General features: G+C 42.6%; 1 protein-coding gene across 10 annotated transcripts in view; it reads left to right on the forward strand.

The window, feature by feature from the left end:
- The window catches only part of tnk2 (tyrosine kinase non receptor 2), a 152,536-nt gene that overhangs the window by 44,073 nt on the left and 84,967 nt on the right, over window positions 1–23,496 (forward strand). For 9 of the 10 annotated variants that reach the window (XM_033032081.1, XM_033032087.1, XM_033032085.1 and 6 more), the window contains exon 2: window positions 15,284–15,461. In XM_033032081.1, coding sequence (XP_032887972.1) covers window positions 15,284–15,461 — 178 coding nt within the window. Of the gene's footprint in view, window positions 1–6,795; window positions 7,082–15,283; window positions 15,462–23,496 lie in introns of those variants that run through there. The other variant, XM_033032082.1, reaches the window with a different exon arrangement.

Below are 23,496 nucleotides of genomic sequence, written 5' to 3' on the forward strand. Positions count from 1 at the left end.
GCAATGGACTGTTCCAGCTGCTACGGTCAGGCAAACGCCTCCGCTGTCATGCTGTGAAAACAGAGAAGATGAGACGGAGTTTCTTCCCACAGGCCATCAGGACAGTAAACTCTTATCTCACCAGGGACTAATTTACTGTACTAATTGCTGTGTCTTTAAAAAAAAAATTCCTAACATGTAAATACTGATTCTGTTCTGTTGTTTTTGCACAATCCGCAGGCATTGCCACTTTCATATCACTGCACATCTTGTATGTGTATGTGACAAATAAAGTTGACTTGACTTGATATGGATAGATTTGAGAAGCCAGGATTGTTGTCCTGGCATAGAGGCGATTCTGATTCATCTACACTTCATGTTTAAGAAAGAACTGATGCTGGAAATATCCAAGGTAGACAAAAATGATGGAGAAACTCAGCGGGCGAGGCAGCATCTATGGAGCGAAGGAATAGGGGACGTTTCGGGTCGAGACATCACCCGCTGAGTTTCTCCAGCATTTTCATCTACACTTCATGTTCTCTTGGGAAAGCAACCAATATTATTAAGGGTCATTCCCTCTTTCCTCAATCTTCAGGCAGAAGATTCAAAAGCTTGAAAGCTTGCAGAAGACCTTGCGATTTTTCTGTATATCTGTAACGCTACAGTGCTGTCACACAGTATTCTGCATTCTGGTATTTTTCTCATTGCACTACCTGTTGTGCTTCCGTAAGGATTGATTGTACTCGTGTATGGAATCATTTGACTGAATTTCACAGAAACAAAGCAATTCACTGTCTCGGTACACGTGGCAATAATAAACCATTACCAATTCTGAGGGAATCTGATGAAGGTATATGAAGTAATGAACGGAGGAACTGCAGATGCTGGTTTAAATCGAAGTTAGACACAAAATGCTGCAGTAACTCAGCGGGACAGGTGACAATCATCTCCAAAGAGAAGGAATGGGTGATGTTTTGGTACTGTTCTATGTTCCACGTTGAGCAGTAATGCTTTAAATAGGTGAGTACTCATATCTAATAAAGCAAAATCTCCTGCCAAAAGGTCAGAAGTTCAGCAATCTTAGGACTACAAAAATCATTTGCAAAAGCAGATCCATCAGTGAAGAAGGGCCTCGACCCGAAACGTCACCGAGGTTATGTCATTGATTTCTTGTCATTGATGTAAATGTTGTGCATTAACACATTAGATTTGGATGAGATCTAATATAAAATCTTATTGGAACCAGATGTTTATTCAGGAAATTGCTTAAACAGTATCACAAGGTTCAAGCTGTGACCAAGGGCGGTACCTAACACATTGTGCTATCTTATGACTCTACAACGTCGCACAAAGACCACACCAAGGCAATGTTTTAGCCAGAGGTATTTTGGAAATGGAGTTCAGTCCTTTTCAATGTGACTGATGTTGTTGATTACCTGCTTTGTAATTGTGTGGCTTTATTCTGATATATCTGTAGTTTGCGTCCTGGAATGTGTGGTGCGTTTTCTGTGATTTTGTAATGTAGAATATGAAATGTACATGAACCCAGCGACCAGGAATTTCCAGCTATTCAGAATTGAATTTGACCAAATTCACTTGTTCAAGCTCTCTTCTCGGTGTGATATTTGCTGGGTGTGTGAAAGTTTGAGGTTGGGATTGCATCACTTCAAAAAAGATCTGTTTCAAAAAAGCTTAAGAGTGACAATGTGTATCGTCTGAAAAAGGGTCCCGACTTGTCCATTCCATCCACAGATGCTGCTTGATTCGCTGAGTTCCTTCAAACCTTTAAGAGCCTGTTCCACTTGGCGATTTTTTTCGGCGACTTCCGGCGTCATTGACTGATGTATCATGGTCGCCAAAAGATTTTGAACTTTTCTAAATCCAGCGGCGACAAAAAAATGTTGCGACACTTGAGGAGACACCGTGTATCAATACGTCATCACGCCGCGACTTTTTCGGTGACCTAATACGTCAGTCAATGATGCCGACAGTCGCAGAAAAAAACGCCAAATGGGACAGGCCCTTAATGCTTAGGTCACGTTTCCATCATTTGCAGTTTCTTGTGCCTGCTATGTGTTTTGTTCTTATTTTATAAGAAGTCTGGAATACATTTTCTGTGAAGTTGCACAAATGCACACAACAGAATACAAAGGTTTTTTTTACTTTAAGTGTTTCAGAAAGAGGCCTATTTTGAAACTGGGTGGGTAGACTGAGCTGCCTTCTGAACCCTGGTTGCCAATAACAATTAACACGTGAAAGAGGAGGAAGGGAAGTCAAGATTGCTATCATCTCTTAAATCAAACTGCAGGAACCAATTATGAATGAATGAGTTTCACCAGGGTTACTAAAATCTAAATGAGGTCTCGCTACTTTTCCTGTTTCAGACGAGTCACAGCATCTTACAGGGGCCTTTTGTGCAAGTTCGTGAGAAGAGGGAAGTGTTTTGTTTGGAGTTGAGGGCAAATTTTCTTTGTTCAAGATAGCTTGTTTTCAGTAATGCTTACCATGATCTAAAACTTTGTGATTTGGGCTGTATCAAACCAAACAAGAATGCGTTTCTCATTTTCTTCATTTGTTTAAAATCTTAAGGATGTAGTTATGGAAACAAAAGAAGACTAAATGCTTCTTAGTGAACATTAATCTTATTTGAGAATAGTACAGCCGTTCTCGGACTTGCATAATAGGCAACTTGCATTAACTCGCACTTACATAAGGAAGTCGTTAGCCCACTACTTTATTTCGGAGTTGTGCTTCTTGGTAATCACGCTAGCTGTGTGCTACTGCCGTCGCAAGATGCCGTTTCTGAAAGCCAGTCAGCTGTTCTCGTGGATGCTCCCACGTGGTCTCCGCATCAGAGCTTCCACGTAGTCACCGCGCCGGGGCTCCCACATGGGCTCCACATCACAGCTTCCACGTTGTCTCTGCGTCAGAGCTCCCACATGGGCTCCGCGGTGGGGCTCCCAGTGGGCTCCGTGTTGAATAGTACATCTACGCGTGCGTAGCAGCCCTTCGGTTTCGGACTCACTAACATCTGACGTGCAACAGTCTGTGGGACGTAACCCGCGTAAGTCAGGGAGTGTTTGTAGCAGGACCTTAAACCAACTGGACCCTTCAGAATGATCACAAACTCCACTTACTTGACATAGCTCCACATCCTTTAGTGCCAAGCAATAATCTATTATTTTTTCTTGCACTGGGAAAGTCTTGTGATGCTGTTGCAAGCAAACTTTTCATTGTATATACACCTGAACGTATCTGTGCATATGATAATAAACTTGGCTTGATTTGATTTAGCTTTCCTTGGTTTTCCATCAGAAAGAACTGCTGAATTGATCCCAAGCCAGATTTATGCTGCGATTCAGTGAATACTCAAAACAAATGAAAGTCGTTTGCATTCATTTTACATGAAGTAATGCGAGTGTTTGTTTATTAACAGCTTGTGGATGCAGTTGAGTTCCTTTCAGTAATAATTGCACAAAGGAAGGTACAGTTGTGGTTTAGTTTTATATGTTAAATTATTTTGGGGCATTTGTACATCATGTCTTCATTGCATAATTGGCTTGGTTCCACTAGTTGCTGCCTTCTGAAAAATTGTCAGCTACCTTAAAAGAAAATCATGCTACCTTACAACTGTAATTTTGAGTCCGTGGAGATGTTGCCAAAATGACCTATTTTCCAGTGTTCTAACCTGGAGTTAAATTCCAGCATTCTGATTGTGATCTTCTGAATTCACTTTTAGTTCCAGATGGAGCAATTCAGCGGAACAGGCAGCATCTTGGATTGAAGGAATGGGTGACGATTTGGGTCGAGACCTTCGTCAGACTGAGAGTTAGGGGAGAGGGAGAGCAGCGAGAGAGCATGTTGCAGAACTCTTGTAGGAGAGGCGGGGAACCTTCAAAGTAGGCATTCCTTGAGGAGATGTCACAGTGGAGCAGATGATATGTTTAGGAAAGAACAGCAGATGCAGGTTTACACTGAAGATAGACACAAAATGCTGGAGTAAATCAGCAGAACAAGCAGCATCACTGGATAGAAGGCAACCATTCCTTCTATCCAGAGATGCTGCCTGTTCTGCTGAGTTACTCCAACATTTTGTGTCGACCTTCAGTGTAAACCAGCATCTGTAGTTCCTACCTACTGACTTTTAGTTCCTTTTAACTATCTCCGCCAAATCTAGAACCTCCAGTTAGAAAGCCAATTTATAAAAATGGCCCTCTGTTTATTTTTCACATCATATAAGTTAAAAAGACACACAGGAAATTATCACTTTAAGCAGTAGATATTAAAGAGGGAGAGGTTACACAAATTTAACCTTCCAATTCTGACTTCTGCAATTCATCTACGCAATCTGCCTTAAAAATTATGCAGCTAAAACCAAGCAATGATTTTCTAATTGGTTGCTTTTCATTAATGCATAAATATTGGCCAGAAAGAATAGACACTGGCCTTGAGCCTGGCTTATGATAGCAAGAGGATTCTCTTTTACTTCATCTTCAAATTGACTGATCAGATATTCATTGGGTTCAGGTGTTGTAAATAACACTGAAATATTACTTGAAAAATAAAAGCATTGAAAGGTCAAATGTTAAGATAATTAGTCATTGTTTGGCTTCCTACTTTATGCCAGGCCCCACTTTTCAGGATGTTAGACAGCTAGCACAGTTTGTTTTTAAAGCTATAAAATGAAACAAAAAGAGTAAATTGCTTTTTTACCTGGTGAAAGCACCTTAATTAGCACTCTCAATATAAGTGATAGTCCTTTGTTATGTATGTTGGTGTTTAACTAATCAATTATAGATATTTGTTTACTTTTTAAATTCATAGATCGCTAGCTTCCTTTCAGTTTATAAACTCACATCAGATTGCTGGATGCCAACTTTAACAAGAGTTATAGGCTATACCCTGTTTAAATATTTGTCGTGGATACGTTTGTAGTGTACAGGGAGTAGTAAGGAGGTGTGAATGTAATCTTGTGGGGGACTGATATTGAGAATTATAATGAAGGCTGTTTTGTCACATATCCTTACTGATGGGTCAGGAAGTCAAGGTTCAGTTGCGAGGAGGGTGGTGGTAGAATGGTGTTGAAGGAGATGGCGTCTGCAGTGGATCCCTTGCAATGCTAAGCGAGTAGCAGTGGATAAAGGCTGCCCGGGAGGCTGCAGTTGATGTGTGATATGATCAGCCTTTCCAAGCACCTCGTAAAGGCAGTGGATGTCAGAGCCACCAGATGGTAGTCATGAAGGCACCCTACTTTGTCTTTCTTTGGCACTGGGATGTTGGTGATCTTGAAGCAGGTGGGAACCACAGATTGGTTATTGGGAGAGGTCGAGGATGCCTGTGAATATCCCTGCCAGCTCTGCGCACGTTTTGAGAACACGGCTGGGAACTCTCATTAAAGCCGATTTGACAGCTGTGACAGAATGAGTACAGAATGCATTGAGTTCATTGGGGAGGGATGCATTGTTTCAATTCAATTCAATTCAACTTTAATGTCATTGCACAAATACAATTATGGGTACAACAAAATGCAGTTTAGCGTCAGTCCGTAGTAATAGTGCAATATAGAAATAAAAATACAGAGTAAGCAAACAATGTGGACGGAGAGACTGGAGAAATCTATCGGCGGGACTCCGAGTTCAGCAGTGTGATAATGTTGTTGTAGAAGCTGTTCCTCATCCTACTAGTACGAGACCTGGAGGAGGGCAAACAGTCCATGGTTGGGGTGGGAGGGGTCTTTGATGATCTTCCCGGCCCGTCTCAGACACCGTTTTCGGTGGAGGGCATCCATGGCAGGGAGCGGGGCACCGATGATGTACTGAGCGGTTTTCACCACTGTGATACTGCAAATAGAGATAGGAGTTGTGAATTATAAAAGCAAATTTAAAGAAAAAGATGTTTGAATTATTTTTTATATTGCACCATTTTTTCATTAAAACTGAACACAATTTGCTTTTTATTTTGGATAATGGTTGGAATAGGAAATAGTTACTGTCCTGTTATTAAAACAATTAGGTTGTTTGCTGTTTTAGCTTGGTGCATCATTTATTTTATCTCTAGGCCACAAAATATTAATTAATTGAAGCATAGTTAGTCTGGAGGAGGCTCAGGACAGAAAGTCTGAAGAAGGATCTCGGCCCAAAACGTCACCTATTTCTTTTCTCCAGACATGCTGACCTGATCTGACCCGCTGAGTCGCTCCAGCTTTTTGTGTCTTATATTTGGTTTAAACCAGCATCTACAGTTCCTTCTTACACACTGTATTGTGGCTGCGTTAGGAAAGGCTGTTTGAGGTTAATTGTAGAGGCTATGGTCCTTGTCTGGATCTGATCTGACCCGCTGAGTTACTCCAGCTTTTTGTGTCTATCTTTGGATTAAACCAGCTTCTGCAGTTCCTTCCTACACATCATGTCCAGCCCTGAATTTGTGTTAAAAGAGAAGGCCCGTTTGAAATAAGCAACTGTTTAAAACAAGTGACTGCTTAAGTCAGAAATCCTCTGCCTGGCTCTGGGGATGATATTTAACTGGAGCTTGTGTGTTCAGTATTTGGATTGCTGATGAGGCACGATCTTATGTACCTTTTCATGAGATGTCTGTAACCTACACTCTACATCCTGCTGTGTGTCACCTGATCTTGATCTCAAGCTCACTAAATTTATAGAAGCCGGTGATTTATTTCAGGGTCTGGTTACAGAGAGATGACATTTACACCAGCTGTAACATCATGTCAGGCTGTCTGCCCTATCCTTTCCTTTCTCACAAATCCATTTCCTCTTCCTTTCCCAGCCTCCTCCCTATTTTGTCAGTGGAGAACACACGTTAACTGAGATTCACTTGTGCGGAGGGGCGGAACAGCTGTCAACACCTTCTGGGTTCATTTGGTAGGAGGTGTGGTTCCGATGGCTGAAGTAGTGCACAACATTTTGTGGGACAAAAGTCACCAATGTGAACCTGGATGTCCTCACCTTCCTGGCAGTTGCAATAATGGTAGCAAAAGATTTACAACCAAAATTGGACTTGATTGATCCCAGTTGCACTGTTTCCCAGCAGTTGATCTGCCCATTTGCACCTAATTTGAATGAGGAACAATGACTTCAAGAGAGAGGTATATTTGGGTAGATTTAACAAAAAATGTGTTTAACATTTGTTGTCAACTTACACGTATTTAATTGTTTGAAGTGATTTTGATCATTTTTTAATGTTTGGGAACATCAGAGGCATTTATATTCTTTTAGTTTTTGACACTTGGGAAGACAAGGATTAGGAAGCTTTCCAAACATATTTGCAGGCTTTATTTTAAATGGTAGGATGCTTGCCACTTCATGTAGGCCAGGGTGTGGAAGTAGCAAGGCAATAACTTGCTAATGATCATTTTGAACCTTTATTCCAATGTGTGATATCCAAATTATTTTCTTGTGTAATTTATGCTCCATGTTGCATCATTTACATATGCAGCAAAGCTGTTTTTTTCAACTATCTCTTCAAATTTAGAGATAATGTTCCTGAACATTTTACAGAAATATGTATGACTAACATTACAATTTCACGTTGAAAAATCAGAAAAATCACATATGTGATGAAAGAAAACAAATGCTTAATTTTCAAAAGAATTTGTCAGGAACCTGGGGAAAGTTTGTTTATTTTACTGAAATTTGATTGTTCTGTTGATATAAAGAGTTTAGACCAATCTTATACGATAATATTTTAAGGCTGTATCAGGCTTAGTTCCTTGACTAAGTAATTGTTTGTTCAGGACCCATACCAATTGTTTCCAACTATTTTGTCTATAAGAGTCCAAAAGTTGAGATAATTACATCCATTCCGTTTTTCAGATGTTAACTGTCATACTGTTTTCAGTATCTTTTAATCGTGTTGTGTATTGCAAGTTCACGATATTTTTCACATTTTTCTATGTGATAAATAGTAATATTATGTTACTGTAATGTTGCAATAATTTTAGGAATGTTGGAGTTTATTTCCAGTTTTGCAATTTTTTGCAAAACAATGTATTACATTTTATAAACAGTAATTAGCAGTGCTATTTGGCTCCTTCTATGAGAAGTGACAACTGTCCAGATTAATTGTGGCTAAAGGGCCTGTCCCACCAGCATGCGACTGCATGTGGCGAGAGCGACCTAACGTGGTCGCTTGAGCCATACGGCCTCGCGGGGCCGGTCCCACTTCGATCGCCGGAGCCGTATGGAGTTGTGCGGGGCTGGTCCCGACATCGCACGGGGCTCCAAAAAACTGACACTGTCCAAAAATTCCGCGCGGCAATGGCCTATCGGCCCGCAGCCGCATTGAGGCCGTAAGCAGCGCCTCGACGGGCGTACGCAGTGTCTCGATGCCGTATGCAGTGTCGACGCCGTACGCAGCGTCTTGGCGCCGTACGCAGCGCCTTGACGGCGTACGCCTAGCGCGTGGCATTGCGCGATGATGTCACTGCCCGGCGTGCCGTTGCGTGATGACGTCACCGCCAGACGCCATGCGACGCCCAAATTCAGTCGGCCCGCCTCCTGCCCAGCTGATTGGTGAGTATGATGATGGGACCTGCCCCGCACAACTCCAGACGGCTCCGCGGTTGGAAGTGGGACCGGCCCCGCGAAGCCGTACACCTCAAGCCACCACGTATGGTCGCGCTAGACGCATGCAACCGCATGCTGGTGGGACAGGCCCTTAATTAATAGAAATTGAGTGGGGAGGATAAATGGAATTTTTTTTCAGAACAATGACACCACATTTAGAGTTGATGTGACCATGTACTGCTGCTTCTGCAAATTTGAAACTTGTAGAGGCCGATGGTCTTCAATAAAAATAAACACTATTCCATTACGATAATAGAAAGTGGAAGTATGATTGTTCTACAAATGTTCGCTGGTGGTAGTTTGGGAGAAGTATTCCGTATATAGGAACAAGTCACATATTTGTTGTTGGAATAAGCTCAAGTCAGCTTGTGCTCGTACCCTTGTGTTGCTGCCCTTTGTCAAATAGTGATACAGTGTGGAAACAGGCCCTTTGGCCCTACCTGCCCACACCGGCCAACATGTCCCAGCTACTCTAGTCCCACCTGCCTGTGCTTGGTCCATATCCCTCTACACCTGTCCTACCCATGTACCTGTCGAACTGTTTCTTAAACGTTGGGATAGTCCCTGCCTCAACTACCTCATCTGGCAGCTTGTTCCATACACCCACCGCCCTTTGTGTGCAAAAGTTACCCTTTAGATTCCTATTAAATCTTTTCCCCTTCAACTTGAACCTATGTCCTCTGGTCCTCGATTCCCCTACTCTGGGCAAGAGACTCTGTGCATCTAACAGATCTATTCCTCTCATGATTTTATACACCTCTATAAGATCACCCATCATCCTCCTGCGCTCCAAGGAATAGAGACCCAGCCTACTCAACCTCTCCTTACAGCTCACACCCTCTAGTTTGGCAACATCCTCATAAATCTTCTCTGAACCCTTTCAAGCTTGACAATATCTTTCCTATAACATGGTGCCCAGAACTGAACACAATATTCTAAATGTGGTCTCACCAAAGTCTTATACAACTGCAACATGACCTCTCAACTTCTATAATCAATACTCTGACTGATGAAGGCCAATGTGCCAAAAGCCTTTTTGATCACCTTATCTACCTGCGACTCATTTCACTGCATGTAATGTGCATGTGACGAACAAAATTGACTTTGACTCCACCTTCAAGGAACCATACAACTGCACTCCTAGATCCCTCTGCTCCACAACACTCCCCAGAGGCCTACCATTCACAGTGTAGATCCAGCCCTTGTTAGATGTCCCAAAATGCAACACCTCACACTTCTCTGTATTAAATGCCATCAACTATTCCTCCGCCCACCTGGCCAATCGATCCAGATTCTGCTGCAATCTTTCACAACCATTTTCACTATCTGCAAAACCACCCACTTTTGTATCATCAATACTTTGTATTTTTGATGATTAATTTTCTATTGTAGCTGTTACTCTTTTCCAACGTTTTACCAAATTTTGGTGTGATGCAGATTTATTACAGATGACATCACCCCTCAACATATTTTGTGTTGAGGTCAGGTTTGGCTCTGCACTGGACCATACTCCATCTGAGCTCTTGTCATAAGGGAATCTGCTATCCAGGAGACTTGGTGCCAGAACAAGTTGTTGACATGGGTGGGAATTTAAGCAAGCAAATTATGCTTGCAGTATTCATGGTCAGTTTATGTGCTCCATGCATATATATGACTGGTGTTAAAGTTTGTATGAACCAAATCAATCAGGAAAGGCTACATTAACAGATTTTTGTAGCAGCACGAGGATGTTGCCAGGACTGAGCTATAGGGAGAGGTTGAGCAGACTAGGACTTAGAGTGCAGGAGGATGAAGTGGGATCCTATAGAGATGTTCAAAATCATGAGAGGAATAGATTGGGTGGATGCACCGAGTCTCTTGCCCAGAGTAGGGGAATCGAGAACCAGAGGATATAGGTTTAAGTTGAGAGAAGAAAAATGTAATAGGAACCTGAGGGGTAACATTTTGACATAAAAATTGTGTATGGAATAGGCTGCTGGAGGAACTAGTTGAGGCAAGGACTGTCACAACATTTAAGATAGATAGGTACATGGATAAGACAGGTTTAGAAGGACATGGGCCAGATGCAGGCAGATGTAGATGGGACTAATGTAGATGGGACATGTTGGCTGGTGTGGGCAAGTTGGGCCGAAGGGCCTGTTTCCACACTGTAAGACTCTATGACTCGATTACTCTATTAGCACTAACGTTCAGACATTGGCCATAGGTTATGGTTTACACAAACTCGAAGCAGTACAGTCTAGGCTTGTGCTGGTGCTGGTTTTTCAGATGAAACCATCTATTCTCAATTACAGCTATCTACCATAATGTCACTTCAATATCCTTTCCATGTGTCCTTGCATTCTTAGATGCTACCTCAATTCCAGGTTTAAAAAAACTCTGACAGATTCATTAATAATTCTACTAATCAGTTTGATTTGCAAGAGTTCAGCATTAGCTGTTACAAAATGCATTTTATGTCATTGCGTGTTGTGGATTGCAATACTATTGCTTATTACTTGAGATTGTCTATCTTCGGTATGAATATTGACTTCTCTAACTTCAAGTAACCCTTGCTTTCCATCTCTCTCCATCCCTCCCCCCACCCTCGTTCTCCGACTAGTTTCACTGTCCTCCTGATTACGTTTACTTTGTATGCCTCGTTGTCAGCTTCCCCTCAGCCAACAATGAACTTTTCTACATTGCCTGGATCATCTCCCTTGACTCTCAGTCTAAAAAAGGGCCTCGACCCGAAACGTTACCCATTCCTACTCTCCATAGATGCTGCCCGTCCAGCTGAGTTACTTCAGCGTTTTGTGCCTGTCTTCTGAATAATTTCAATAGTTGGGCTTCAAAGCACTGAATAATTGATGACATGGATATTGTATGGACTAAGCTTTCAGAATATATTCCATGTCATCTTTCTCACTTTCAACAGAGCTTGCAATGGTTAGTAAGTATGGGTGCAGATTAAAAATAGATGCGGGATAAAAAGATAACTCGAATAAAACCAGGAAACTATGTTGCCAAAAATTCAGTCCAAACAACTGCAAGTGATAATGTGATTTTGACAGAAAGTAGCCCTTGGATTTGAGCCATAGGGTTGCTGTATAAACCTTGACTTCACATTTGTAAATCACCATTCATATCCTTTGGAGCAGTAACTGGAGCAGAGAGATGGGGCATTCATTCCATCTTGAGGGATGTGGGAGGCATCTCTTTGCTGCTGCTGCTGCTGCTGCTGCTGCTGCTGCTAGACAGTCATGGAATACAAAGGTCAAGTTTTCCTTGATTGAAGTGCAATGCAAAATACAAAAAACAAAGTTCATTATCAGGGGGAGAACAACTGATAAGGATTTCCAAATCTCAAAATTTTGTTTATCACTTTCTTTCTGCTGATTTTTTTCTGGGCTATTTACTTCTATGTTTACTTTCATTATAATTATTTCGATTTTTTTTTTTTGAGTGAATAAAGACAATCACTAGGTTGCCAACAGCACTATTAATATATATTAAATTACTGGGGCATTATAGAGAAACGGTGTGGTAACTTTGGAGCACATTGGAAGAGGACATGAATATGCCGTTAACAGAGTGCAGCTTAACTTCTCCTGATTAAGTATGAGGGCCTTCATTATTAGATGTTGAACTCCACCAGTTTCCTTGTTTTCCCAACTATTCAATGCACTCAATGATTGCGATGGATTAGTTATCACATCTTTGAATTTGAAAGCTAACTGGCAAAGAAATATAATTTAATCTCCACAGTTATCTTTGAAGAAGTAATTCCTCTGGTTATTGAATACAATCAACATCAGATAATCAGAGCCAAAGATAGACACAAAAAGCTGGAGTAGCTCAGCGGGACCAGCAGCATCTCTGGCGAGAAGGAATGGGTGATGTTTCAGGTCGAGACCCTTCTTGTCTTTAGTAGAGTCTCAACCCGAAACATCACCCATTCCTTCTCGCCAGAGATGCTCCCTGTCCTGCTGAGTTACTCCAGCTTTTTGTGTCTATCTTTGGTTTAAACCAGCATCTGCAGTTCTTTTCTACATAGATAATCAGAGCCACCAGCTTCAGGAAAGGAAGAAAATCGAGGACCAGAGGACATAGGTTTAAGGTCAAGGGGAAGAGATTTAATAGGAATCTGAGGGGTAACTTTTTCACACAAGGGTGGTGGGTGTATGGAACAAGCTGCCAGAGGAGGTAATTGAGGCAGGGATTATCCCAACATTTAAGAAACAGTTAGACAGGTACATGTTTGGAGGGATATGGACCAAACAGGTGGGACTAATGTAGCTGGTACATGGGGGCAAGTTGGGCCGATGGTCCTGTTTCCATAAATGAAAATTGGGAGTGACATCTCTGGGTGCATTCTCTCTCTGCCTCAGACAGTGACTCCCTTCTGGCAACAGGAGAATGTGTGGCCTTCACAGGGAGGGGAAAAACAACTTTCAGAAAATATTTAAAGAAAAAAAAACACTGCAGAAAAAAATTAACTTATATCATTTGTGCCAATACCAATAAATGAAAAAAATGTGTTAGTCATAACTTTGGCTTGTCCACAGTGGAACATTTCTAACTGCAACAGCCAAAAGAAGCATAGATCTAATATCCTAGGCTCATGATTCTCTGCACATGGAGAGCTTGGAACCAAGTCGTGATGTGGGATATGCTCAGTGAAAGCTCTTAGCCGCCTTTTGTGCTTAACCTGTGCATTGAAGGAATTAAACTTAGAATGTATACAGAAGGTTTCAAGACTTCATGATTGGGTTTATACATTAGCTGGTATTAAATTAAAATGACGTGCATGTCTTGGAATGTCCCAGTGGGCAAGTGGTTATATTCAGTTGGATAAGAAATGCTTTTGGACTTAGTTAAATTACTTTGAATCAAATCCTGCACAGAAGTTGCTTTGAAACAAATTTATTTTGGATTGTGATCATGGTAGTGCAAGTGAATAAATGCAAAATTCATGTCTGTCTTGGCTGAGTCTCATTAAATTATATTGAGTCTAAAACGGTTTTGATAGATTCAAGTGGGAAAATAGGTTTTGCTTTGAATTTCTTTGGAAGTAAGATTCTTGATTCTAACTGTTCAAAATGCTACCCTATTGTCATATATGTAGATGCCAGGAGTGGGAATAGCTTACCACCCATTGAGGCATAATGCTAACAGATGCAGGGTTTGACAAGGTTGGACAAAACAATTATGAATTTGACAGATTAATAGTTTAGTAACGATGTTCAAAAATATAGGAACAATTATGAGAATATTAGCAAATAAATTGATATCTAGATGTGGTGGCCTGTTATGATCAATTATTCTAATTCAGTCCTGAGTTAATAAAGAAAACATAGAGTGCATCGCTTACCTCCATAGCTGTTGCTTGACCCAATTGATTCTTCCTGCATTTTGCTTTTTGTTCCATATTCCAGCACCTACAGTCTCTCTTGTCTTCCTCCTACTGCTTTATTATGAATTTTCTTCAAGGCATATGCTGCCTTGGTGGACAGGGGCAAAGGAGTAAGCTTTCCTCTCCACATTGGGTCTTCCAATACCTTCTGTCTTACTGTTCTCCTGCTGTTGTTTCTGCTGATCTTCCGCACCTGGATTATCTCCTTACATTCGCTCTTGAGCACTGCCAAGTGTCTTTCCTTGGCCCAAGCTCAATATATTGCCAATCATTTCCCTTCCCTCACAGTCCTGAGGCAGTGACTCAACCTAAGAACACCTCTTGCCTCTACGGATACTGTTTGACCGGCTGAGTTCTTCTAGAATTCCAATGTTTAAATCTGTCATCTCTTTTCTCTTCCATAGAAGATATCTGGCTGTTGTTGTAAACACTGCTCTTTTGCAAGCATCAAGCCAAAAGAGTAAATCAATTAATGATTCCACAAGGCACAGATGCTGGTTCATTGATGGTTTCTGGGGAAGAGTTTCTTTCCCTCCTAGTATCTGGGTTCAAGATAAGATCCATATGCTCGGTGCAGCAATTCAGGTTTGTCTACAAAATGGATTGCTTGAAAAAACCCTCATTATTTTCAGCAGCGTGGGTTTTCTCCAGGGTGCTTCGGTTTCCACTCACACTCCATAGACGTACGGGCTTGTAGGTTAATTGACTTGGTATAAATTGTCCCTAGTGTGTGTCGGATAGTTTTAGTGTGCTGGGATCGCTGGTCGGCACGGACACAGGGCGAAGGGCCTGTTTCCGCCCAGTATCTCTAAGCTAAACTAAACTAAATTGGATGGATAAGAAGGAACTGCAGATGCTGGTTTACACCGAAGATAGACACAAAAATCTGGAGTAACTCAACGGGACAGGCAGCATCTCTAGAGAGAAGACAAGGGTGATGTTTTGGGTCGGAACCCTTCTTCAGACTGGGAGTCAGGGGAGAGGGAAACTAGATATATGGAGTTGGAATGCTCCTGGGTTTTATAGGCATCTGAAACATCACCAGTGCCACTTCCAGTCCCAGCGATCCTTCCAAACTATCATGTGACATAAACATAACTGTGGGACAGTATAATCGTATGACAAGAGTGCCTTGCTGCATTCATACTTTATGTTCCTACTTAAAGTGATGTTTGCGAATTAAGTATCCAGAAGTCATAAATATTTATTGCACTACATTTTTCACTGAGTCATTTATTTTATTTTGGTGCCTTTTCTACATTTTCCTGTATTCCTGGCCATACTTCCAGCTAGCATTCTGATGCATTTTGTGTGTTTTTTCTTCCAGAAGCTCAGTGGGAGCATGCAGTCAGATGAGGGCACAGAGTGGCTTCTTGAACTTCTCACCGAGGTGCAGCTGCAACAGTATTTCCTTCGCATCCGTGATGATCTCAATGTCACCCGGCTCTCCCACTTTGACTATGTGAAAAATGAAGACCTTGAAAAAATTGGAATGGGGCGACCAGGTAAGGGCTTTGCCATGATTTTAGATTTTCAGTCATGTACAAAATACCTCAGGAATGTATACAAATGATGAAAGGTTTAAAAAGAACCCAGATCCATTGAGGTCATTATCAGTAGAAATTTTGCATAAACATTTAAAAATACGGAATGAATTAGTGTGAAATACTTTTTGATGCTGTCAAGTATTTTAGGCCACAAATGTACTCAACCACTAACGCTATTAACTTGCACACCCGTGGCATTGGCCGCCTCTACTCCACCAGACCACATTTGCTAAAAGCCCATTTTTGCCTTTAATTTGTCAAAACTTGACAGCTCCAATGTTCTCCATGCTGGCATACCTCATCCAAAACATTGTTGTTCCTATCGGACCCAAACTCATGAGCACCATGTTATTGCTCATTTACCATTTGTCTTACATCTGGTACAGGTCCACCACCTTGGTTCCAGAGCCTTGCAGCATTATCCGTTTTGCTAATTATACCCTTCCCATGTCTGTAAAGAAATTAGAAACTTCAATAAAAAGAATATTAAATTAAATTATTAAATTGCAAAGGTTTTTTAATGACTGCTTATAAAGGATGTTGCAGTGGAACCACTTCCAAAGTGGCAAATTTTAGACTGTTACTGGAAGCGGCATCTCAGCCGCCAGCCTGCTGCTGCTTGTGCTGTCCGTCTCCGCACACAACGGCTTTGTGTGGTGGCAGTGGGTCGTGGGTCGTGCAGGCGTCCTGCCCACCCAGCGGAGCAGCACCTTCAGACAGGCCTCGGGTGGCTGCACCCATCCCGCAAAGACAGTCTGACAACTTATCATCGCTCACTCAAAATGCTCACACCTCCAGATTCAAGGGCCTCACGTTGCCTCGGCAAGGCCAGCAGCACAATCAAGGATCAGTAGAACCCTGACCACTCCTCCTTCTACCCTCTCCCATCGGGAAAAGCATATAGAAGTGTGAAAACGTACACCTCTATATTCATGGACAGTTTCCTTGCAGCTGTTATCAGGCAAACTGAATCATCCTGCCACAACCAGAGAGCAGTCCTGAACTGCTATCTACCTCTTTGGTGACTCTTTGACTATCCTTGATCGGGCTTTGCTGGCTTTACCTTGCACTAAACGTTATTCCCTTATTAAGTATCTATACACTGTAAATGGCCCAATTGTAATCATGTATTGTCTTTCCGCGGACTGGATAGCACGCAACAAAAGTATTTTACTACCTCGGTACACGTGACAGTAAATTAAACAACTGGTTTTGTTTTGGTTACACTGCAAGCCGCCTTTGGCCTAAATTAACGAATCCCACCACACATTGACTAAGCCACATCTTACGAGTCTTGCCCTACACACAGGAGTTTGGTGAACGGGGGGGACGGCACACTCGTAATTTTGTCTGGATTAAAGGAGTGGCCGGAACATCAGTTGCCAGAAAATCGGATGTGGACCTGCAGTAGTTTAATGGAGTCTTGCAGAGTGGACTTGCAGACCCTTGGCCCAATTTCCCCACACCGACCAACATGTCCCATCTACACAGGTCCCACCTGACTAAAACTATCCTATCCATGTACTTGTCTAAATATTCCTTAAACATTGCGATAGTACCTGCCACAACTACCCCCTCCAGCAGCTCATTCCATACACCCATCACCGTTTGTGTAAAAAGTTTCACTTCAGATTCCTATTAAATCTTTTCCCCTTCAACTTAAACTAATGTCCACTTCTCGATTCCCCACTCTGGACAAGTGACTGTGCTTTTATCCGATTTATACCACTCACGATTTTGTACACCTCTATCAGATTACCCCTCATCCTCCTGCATGCCAAGGAATAGAGTTACTCACCTCTCCTTATACTTCAGGCCCTTAAGTCCTGGCCACACCCATGTAAATCTTCTCTGCACTGTTTCCAGCTTAATACCATCTTTCCTATAACATGGTGTCCCACTTGGACTCGCACCTATTTCCCCCCCCCTCCCCCCCCCCCCCCCCCCCCCCCCCCCCCCCCCCCCCACTTCCCTTCCATGTACATTCCTTCCTCTAGCTTCAAAATTCACAACTCTTCAATCCTTTTGTCTCACACCTTCTGGCTTTTCATCTCTGGTCTTTGTTCAACCATCTGTCTATCAAATAACCTCCTCACCGGTGTCGGCCAATTACCGTACCTGCCAGGCTCTGTCCTGCCCCTCCTCTCTTACAGCTTTCTTTCCCCCCCCACCTCTACAATCAGTCCAAAGAAGGGTTCTGACCCGAATCATCATCTGTCCATGTTCTTCTGAGATGCTGCCTGACTCGCTGAGCTACTCCAGAACTCTGTCCTGGAATCTTTTAGTGTTGGTACATAACAATTGTATTGAACTAAAGGTAAAGCTGGATCACTGCATTTGGGCAGCTTAGATATTAAAATGTAATCTTGTTTTCACTATTTAGAAAGTTTTGATATTAAACTGGTTTAATAGAAATGGCTTATGCCAGTTTCTGCTGCTGCATTAATATATAATTCAGCAAAAAATAGCATTTCCTGCACAGAATTCCTTTCAAGTTGATGTACAAATTTTGACAGGTCATTGGTCTTTGTGTTTTTGCAATAGATTAACCATTTGTTGATAACATAAAGCATTGTCTGATGGAATGAAGTCAATTTGATTGATCTCAAAGTAAATCCAAGCATGTAGTTTGTGTCAGGTACAGTTTGCATTATATTTGGCCAATGGTTTAATGGTTCTTTAGAACCAGATGACAAGGAAGCAGGTATTGTCAGCACATTTTGGAATATTTTTTAAATCACAAATTGTTCCAAAGTTTTCTGTGGACATTTGTGATTGTTTTGTTAAAGAGATCATTAGTTGTTATAGATCTATTACCTGGACAATCATCATGAATGTGCTGGAGTAACTCAGCGGGACTGGCAGCATCTCTGGAGAGAAGGAATAGGTGACGTTTCGAGTCGAGACCCTTCTTCAGACTGTTTAGGGATAAGGGAAACAAGAGATATAGACAATGCTAACCAGTCTCATCTCCCTCATCCCAAACCAGTCTGAAGAAAGGTCTCAACCCGAAACGTCACCCATTCTTTCTCTCCAGAGATGCTGCCTGTCCCGCTGAGTTACTCCAGCTTTTTGTGTCTATCTAAGACAACTTGGGTGGGGGAGGGAGGGAGAGAGTGGGTTACTTGAAGTTAGAGAAATCATTATTCATACCAAAACGATGCGTCTTTTACGGGAGCAGTCGAACAAAAAGTGGGTCTGGATTTGCTCTGACTAATGATTTTGGAATGCAACTGATGGAGAATAATATGTAGATATGATTTTATTTTCTTCCCATCAATACAGTATTTGCCAAATCTTTGCTTGTCCTCCTAATCTATTCATATCCTATTGCGGCCCCCTTATGACCTCTTCACAACTTACTTTCCTACTTATTTTTTGTGTGATCAGTAAATTTTCAACCTTACCTTTGATTGTATCATAAAAGTTATGTTAAAGCAGGAAATGTATAAAACATGGCAAATCTCCCAACATCAGTCCAACCACAACATTTGGATAGGGCAAATTGACTTCCATTGCAGTCTTCCTCACAAACATCTAAAATCTTGTGCTTAAATTGTGATAGCTCTCCCACAGATGAATTGAGCAACAGTCTGACATATTCACACTCACGGAATTGTACCTTGTAGACAAAGTACCAGATTCATTCATTGTAATTGTTGTGTATATATACAGTGCCAGCAGCAGGATAAACACATCAGAGGGAAGTCGCACAGTAATAAGAATATAGCCACAAAAAGCTGGAGTAACTCAGCAGAACAGGCAGCATCTCTGGAGCGAAGGAATGGGTGACATTTTGAGTTGAGACCTTTCTCTCCTTTGGGTTGAGACTCGTCTGAAGAATGGTTTCGACCCGAAACATCACCCATTCCTTCTCTCCAGAAGTGCTGCCTGTTCCGTTGAGTTACTCCAGCTTGTTGTGTCTATCTTCGGTTTAAACCAGAATCTCCAGTTCCTTCCAAGCACAGTAATAAACTGGCAGGGTTTTTATATTCATAGAGTGATACAAGTTCTTTGATTCACTGCCCAGACCTGGGAGTTCTCAACATTGGCTCCATAACCCATGAAGTCGCCTGTCATCAGGTCCGATGTGGCCAAGCCAACCTCATTTTGAATTCTAAGGTAGACAAAAATGCTGGAGAAACTCAGCAGGTGCGGCAGCATCTATGGAGCGAAGGAAATAGGCAACATTTCGGGCCGAAACCCTTCTTCAGACGTTGCCTATTTCCTTCGTTCCATAGATGCTGCCGCACTCGCTGAGTTTCTCCAACTTTTTTGTCTACCTTCGATTTTCCAGCATCTGCAGTTCCTTCTTGATCATTTTGAATTCTATTCTCTATTCTCCTTTAGGTTGAGCAAAATGTCAGTGTCTATCACTAAGAATAGTCTAACTGGCGGAGGGAGTTTTGATGGATGTAGCTGCTAGTCTGGATAGTGAGCAAGCTACTATGGGGAAGAGTGTGGTGGGGGCGTGGTCGACTTGACCACTTACTCACTAGTAATGGATATGCTCTAGAAATGACTATTGAACTATTCTTATAGAAAAGGAAATCCCTTCATCGCACTGAAGACTTTTCTCCAGGGTGTTCTGTGATACTGCAGTCATACTATAAGAAATAGATTCAAAATTGAGCATCTCGAGAAACCTTGGATGAACTTTGAGATCCGCACTCTTCTGAAGTCCAGACACAGGGCATTCACTTCCGATGATACAGTGGCCTACATGAAGACCAGATACGACCTTGGTAAGGCCATCAAAAAGACCAAAAGGGACTTCTGCTCCAAACTGGAGGATGAGACAGATGTTCGGCAGCTGTGGCGGGGCCTGAATGCAATCACCTCCTACAAGGCGAAACCAGGAGGCAGCTCGAATGTCGGCGAAACATCACACCCTGACGAGCTCAATGCGTTTTACGCACACTTTGATAGGGAGAATACTGATGTGCCTTCCCGAGCCCCCATTCGCTGTGATGGTATTTCAGTCTCAGTCACAGAGGCCGACGTCAAGAAATCCTTCAGAGGGGTGAACCCCCGAAAAGCACCTGGACCTGATGGGATACCCGGTCGTGTTCTAAAAACCTGTGCGGACCAACTGGCTGGAGTTTTTACGGACATTTTCAACCTCTCACTTCTGAGGTCTAAGGTTTAAGAGGGCATCAATTATACCAGTGCCCAAGAAGAGTAAAGTGACGTGCCTCAATGACTATCGACCAGTGGCACTAACGCCGGTGGTGATGAAGTGCTTTGAGATGTTGATCATGGAGCAAATCAACTCCTACCTCGACAAAAACCTGGACCCACTGCAGTTCGCTTACCGCCACAACAGATCAACGGTGGATGCGATCTCGCTGGCCCTCCACTCTGCTCTGGACCACTTGGACAACAAAAACTCATATGTCAGGCTGTTATTCATCGATTACAGCTCGGCATTTAACACAATCATCCCCTCCAAGCTGGTTACCAAACTCGCTGAACTGGGTCTCTGCGCATCCCTCTGCAATTGGATCCTCGACTTCCTCATTCACTGACCACAGTCCGTTCGTAATTGGTGGAAATGTGTCAGCCTCGATAACAATCAGCACGGGAGCACCTCAAGGCTGCGTGCTCAGCCCCCTGCTGTACTCACTCTATACTCATGACTGCGTAGCCAGTCACAGTGCAAACTCCATCATCAAGTTCGCTGACGACACCACTGTTGTGGGACGTATCACTGATGGGGATGAGTCAGAGTACAGAAGAGAGATCGAGCAACTGTCCATATGGTGCCAGCGCAATAACCTGGCCCTCAACACCAGCAAAACCAAGGAACTGATTGTGGACTTTGGAAGGAATAGGAGGGGGACCCACAGCCCCGTATATATCAACGGGACGATGGTTGAAAGGGTCAAGAGCTTCAAATTCCTGGGCGTGCATATCTCTGAAGATCTCTCCTGGTCCGAGAACACTAATGCAATTATCAAGAAAGCTCATCAGCGCCTCTACTTCCTGAGAAGATTACGAAGAGTCGGTTTGTCAAGGAAGACTCTCTCTAACTTCTACAGGTGCACAGTAGACAGCATGCTGACCGGTTGCATCATGGCTTGGTTCGGCAATTTGAGCGCCCTGGAGAGGAAAAGACTACAAAAAGTAGTAAACACTGCCCAGTCCATCATCGGCTCTGACCTTCCTTCCATCGAGGGGATTTATCGCAGTCGCTGCCTCAAAAAGGCTGGCAGCATCATCAAAGACCCACACCATCCTGGCCACACACTCATCTCCCTGCTACCTTCAGGTAGAAGGTACAGGAGCCTGAAGACTGCAAAACCAGGTTCAGGAATAGCTACTTCCCCACAGCCATCAGGCTATTAAACCTGGCTCGGACAAAACTCTGATTATTAATAACCCATTTTCTGTTATTTGCACTTTATCAGTTTATTTATTCATGTGTGTATATATTAATATTATGGTATATGGACACACTTATCTGTTTTGTAGTAAATGCCTACTATGTTCTGTGTGCTGAAGCAAAGCAAGAATTTCATTGTCCCATAGAGGGACACATGACAATAAACTCACTTGAACTTGAACTTGAGGCATCTTAGACTATTAGCAGCAGTAGGATGTACACATCTGTAATGTTATGTTAGAGTATGTGCCTCACTCTATTTTGATAATTTTAAAAAAAAATGCAAGTCTGCTTCAATGAGTGTAAACCATACCAGGAGCAGCATCAGACATAGCTAGAAACGGGATTGCAATACAAAGTCGTGTGCAGGATAACAGTAAGCAATAGATAAGATGCAAGAGATGCTGAATATCCAGAGCAAAATAACAAACTGCTAAAGGAACTCAGCAGCTCGAGCAGCATCTTGGAAGGGAAGGGAGTTGCATACCTGCCAACATTTGAAAATGAAAAATCTTAGGGATCACTGAAGGCCATTGATAAGGAGAGAAAGTAGACAGGGAGTGATGAAGGGAAGTGTCGCTGCAAATTGCTGAAATGGGAGGAGAGGGGAGAATGGTGAAGGATGTGTGTAATCTCTCTGAAGCTGATGGAAATTGCAGAGAATGTTCTGTTGAATGCAAAGGCTAGTAGGGTGGAATGTGAGGTCCTAGCGAGCTCTACCCTCGTTCCCGCAAGGGGAGAGGTTGAGAACCGGTGCGGGAAACAGAGACGATGAGGCCAAGAGCTTCGTTAACAAGGTAGATGGGATGCCATGGTTCACGAAGAATGAAGACATTTCAGAGCCACCTGTACAGAAAATCCCATCATTGGAGAAAATATGATGGAGACACTTTCAAAATAACTTCCTAACTGTCTCAGGCTTGCAGCAACAGTACACATTCCTTTATCACAAGCTTATTTCAAGCAGGCAAAACAAATAAATGATGTGCACCACCAAAAGGTTGGCAAGTTCTGATCCACTTGGATAGAGTTGTATGGTCATATACAGTGTGGAAGCAGGCTTTTCGGCCCAACTGCCTCGAATCGGCCAACATGTCCCAGCTACACTAGTCCCACATGCCCGCATTTGGTCCAAATCCCACCAAATCTGTCCTATCCATGTACCTGTCTAACTGCTTCTTAAACATTGGGATAGTCCCAGCCTCGACTACCTCCCCTGGCAGCTTGTTCTATACACCCACCACCCTTTGTGTGAAAAGGTTACCTCTCAGATTCCTATGGAACCTTTTCCCCTTCACCTTAAACCATTGTCCTCTGGTCCTCGATTCTCTTACTCTGGGCAAGAGACACTGTGCATCTACCCGACCTATTCCTCTCATGATTATATACACCTCTAAGATCACCCCTCATCCTCCTGCTCTCCAAGGAATAGTTCCAGTCTACTCAACCTCTCCCTATAGCTCAGACCCTCTAGTCCTTGCAACATCCATGTAAATCTTCACTGCACCCTTTCCAGCTTGACAACATCTTTCCTATAACATGGTGCCCATACCTGAACACAATACTCTAAATGAGGCCTCATCAACATCTTACACAACTGCAACATGA

The sequence above is a fragment of the Amblyraja radiata genome, chromosome 13 (assembly GCF_010909765.2).
Source record: "Amblyraja radiata isolate CabotCenter1 chromosome 13, sAmbRad1.1.pri, whole genome shotgun sequence".
NCBI classification, from domain to species: domain Eukaryota; kingdom Metazoa; phylum Chordata; class Chondrichthyes; order Rajiformes; family Rajidae; genus Amblyraja; species Amblyraja radiata.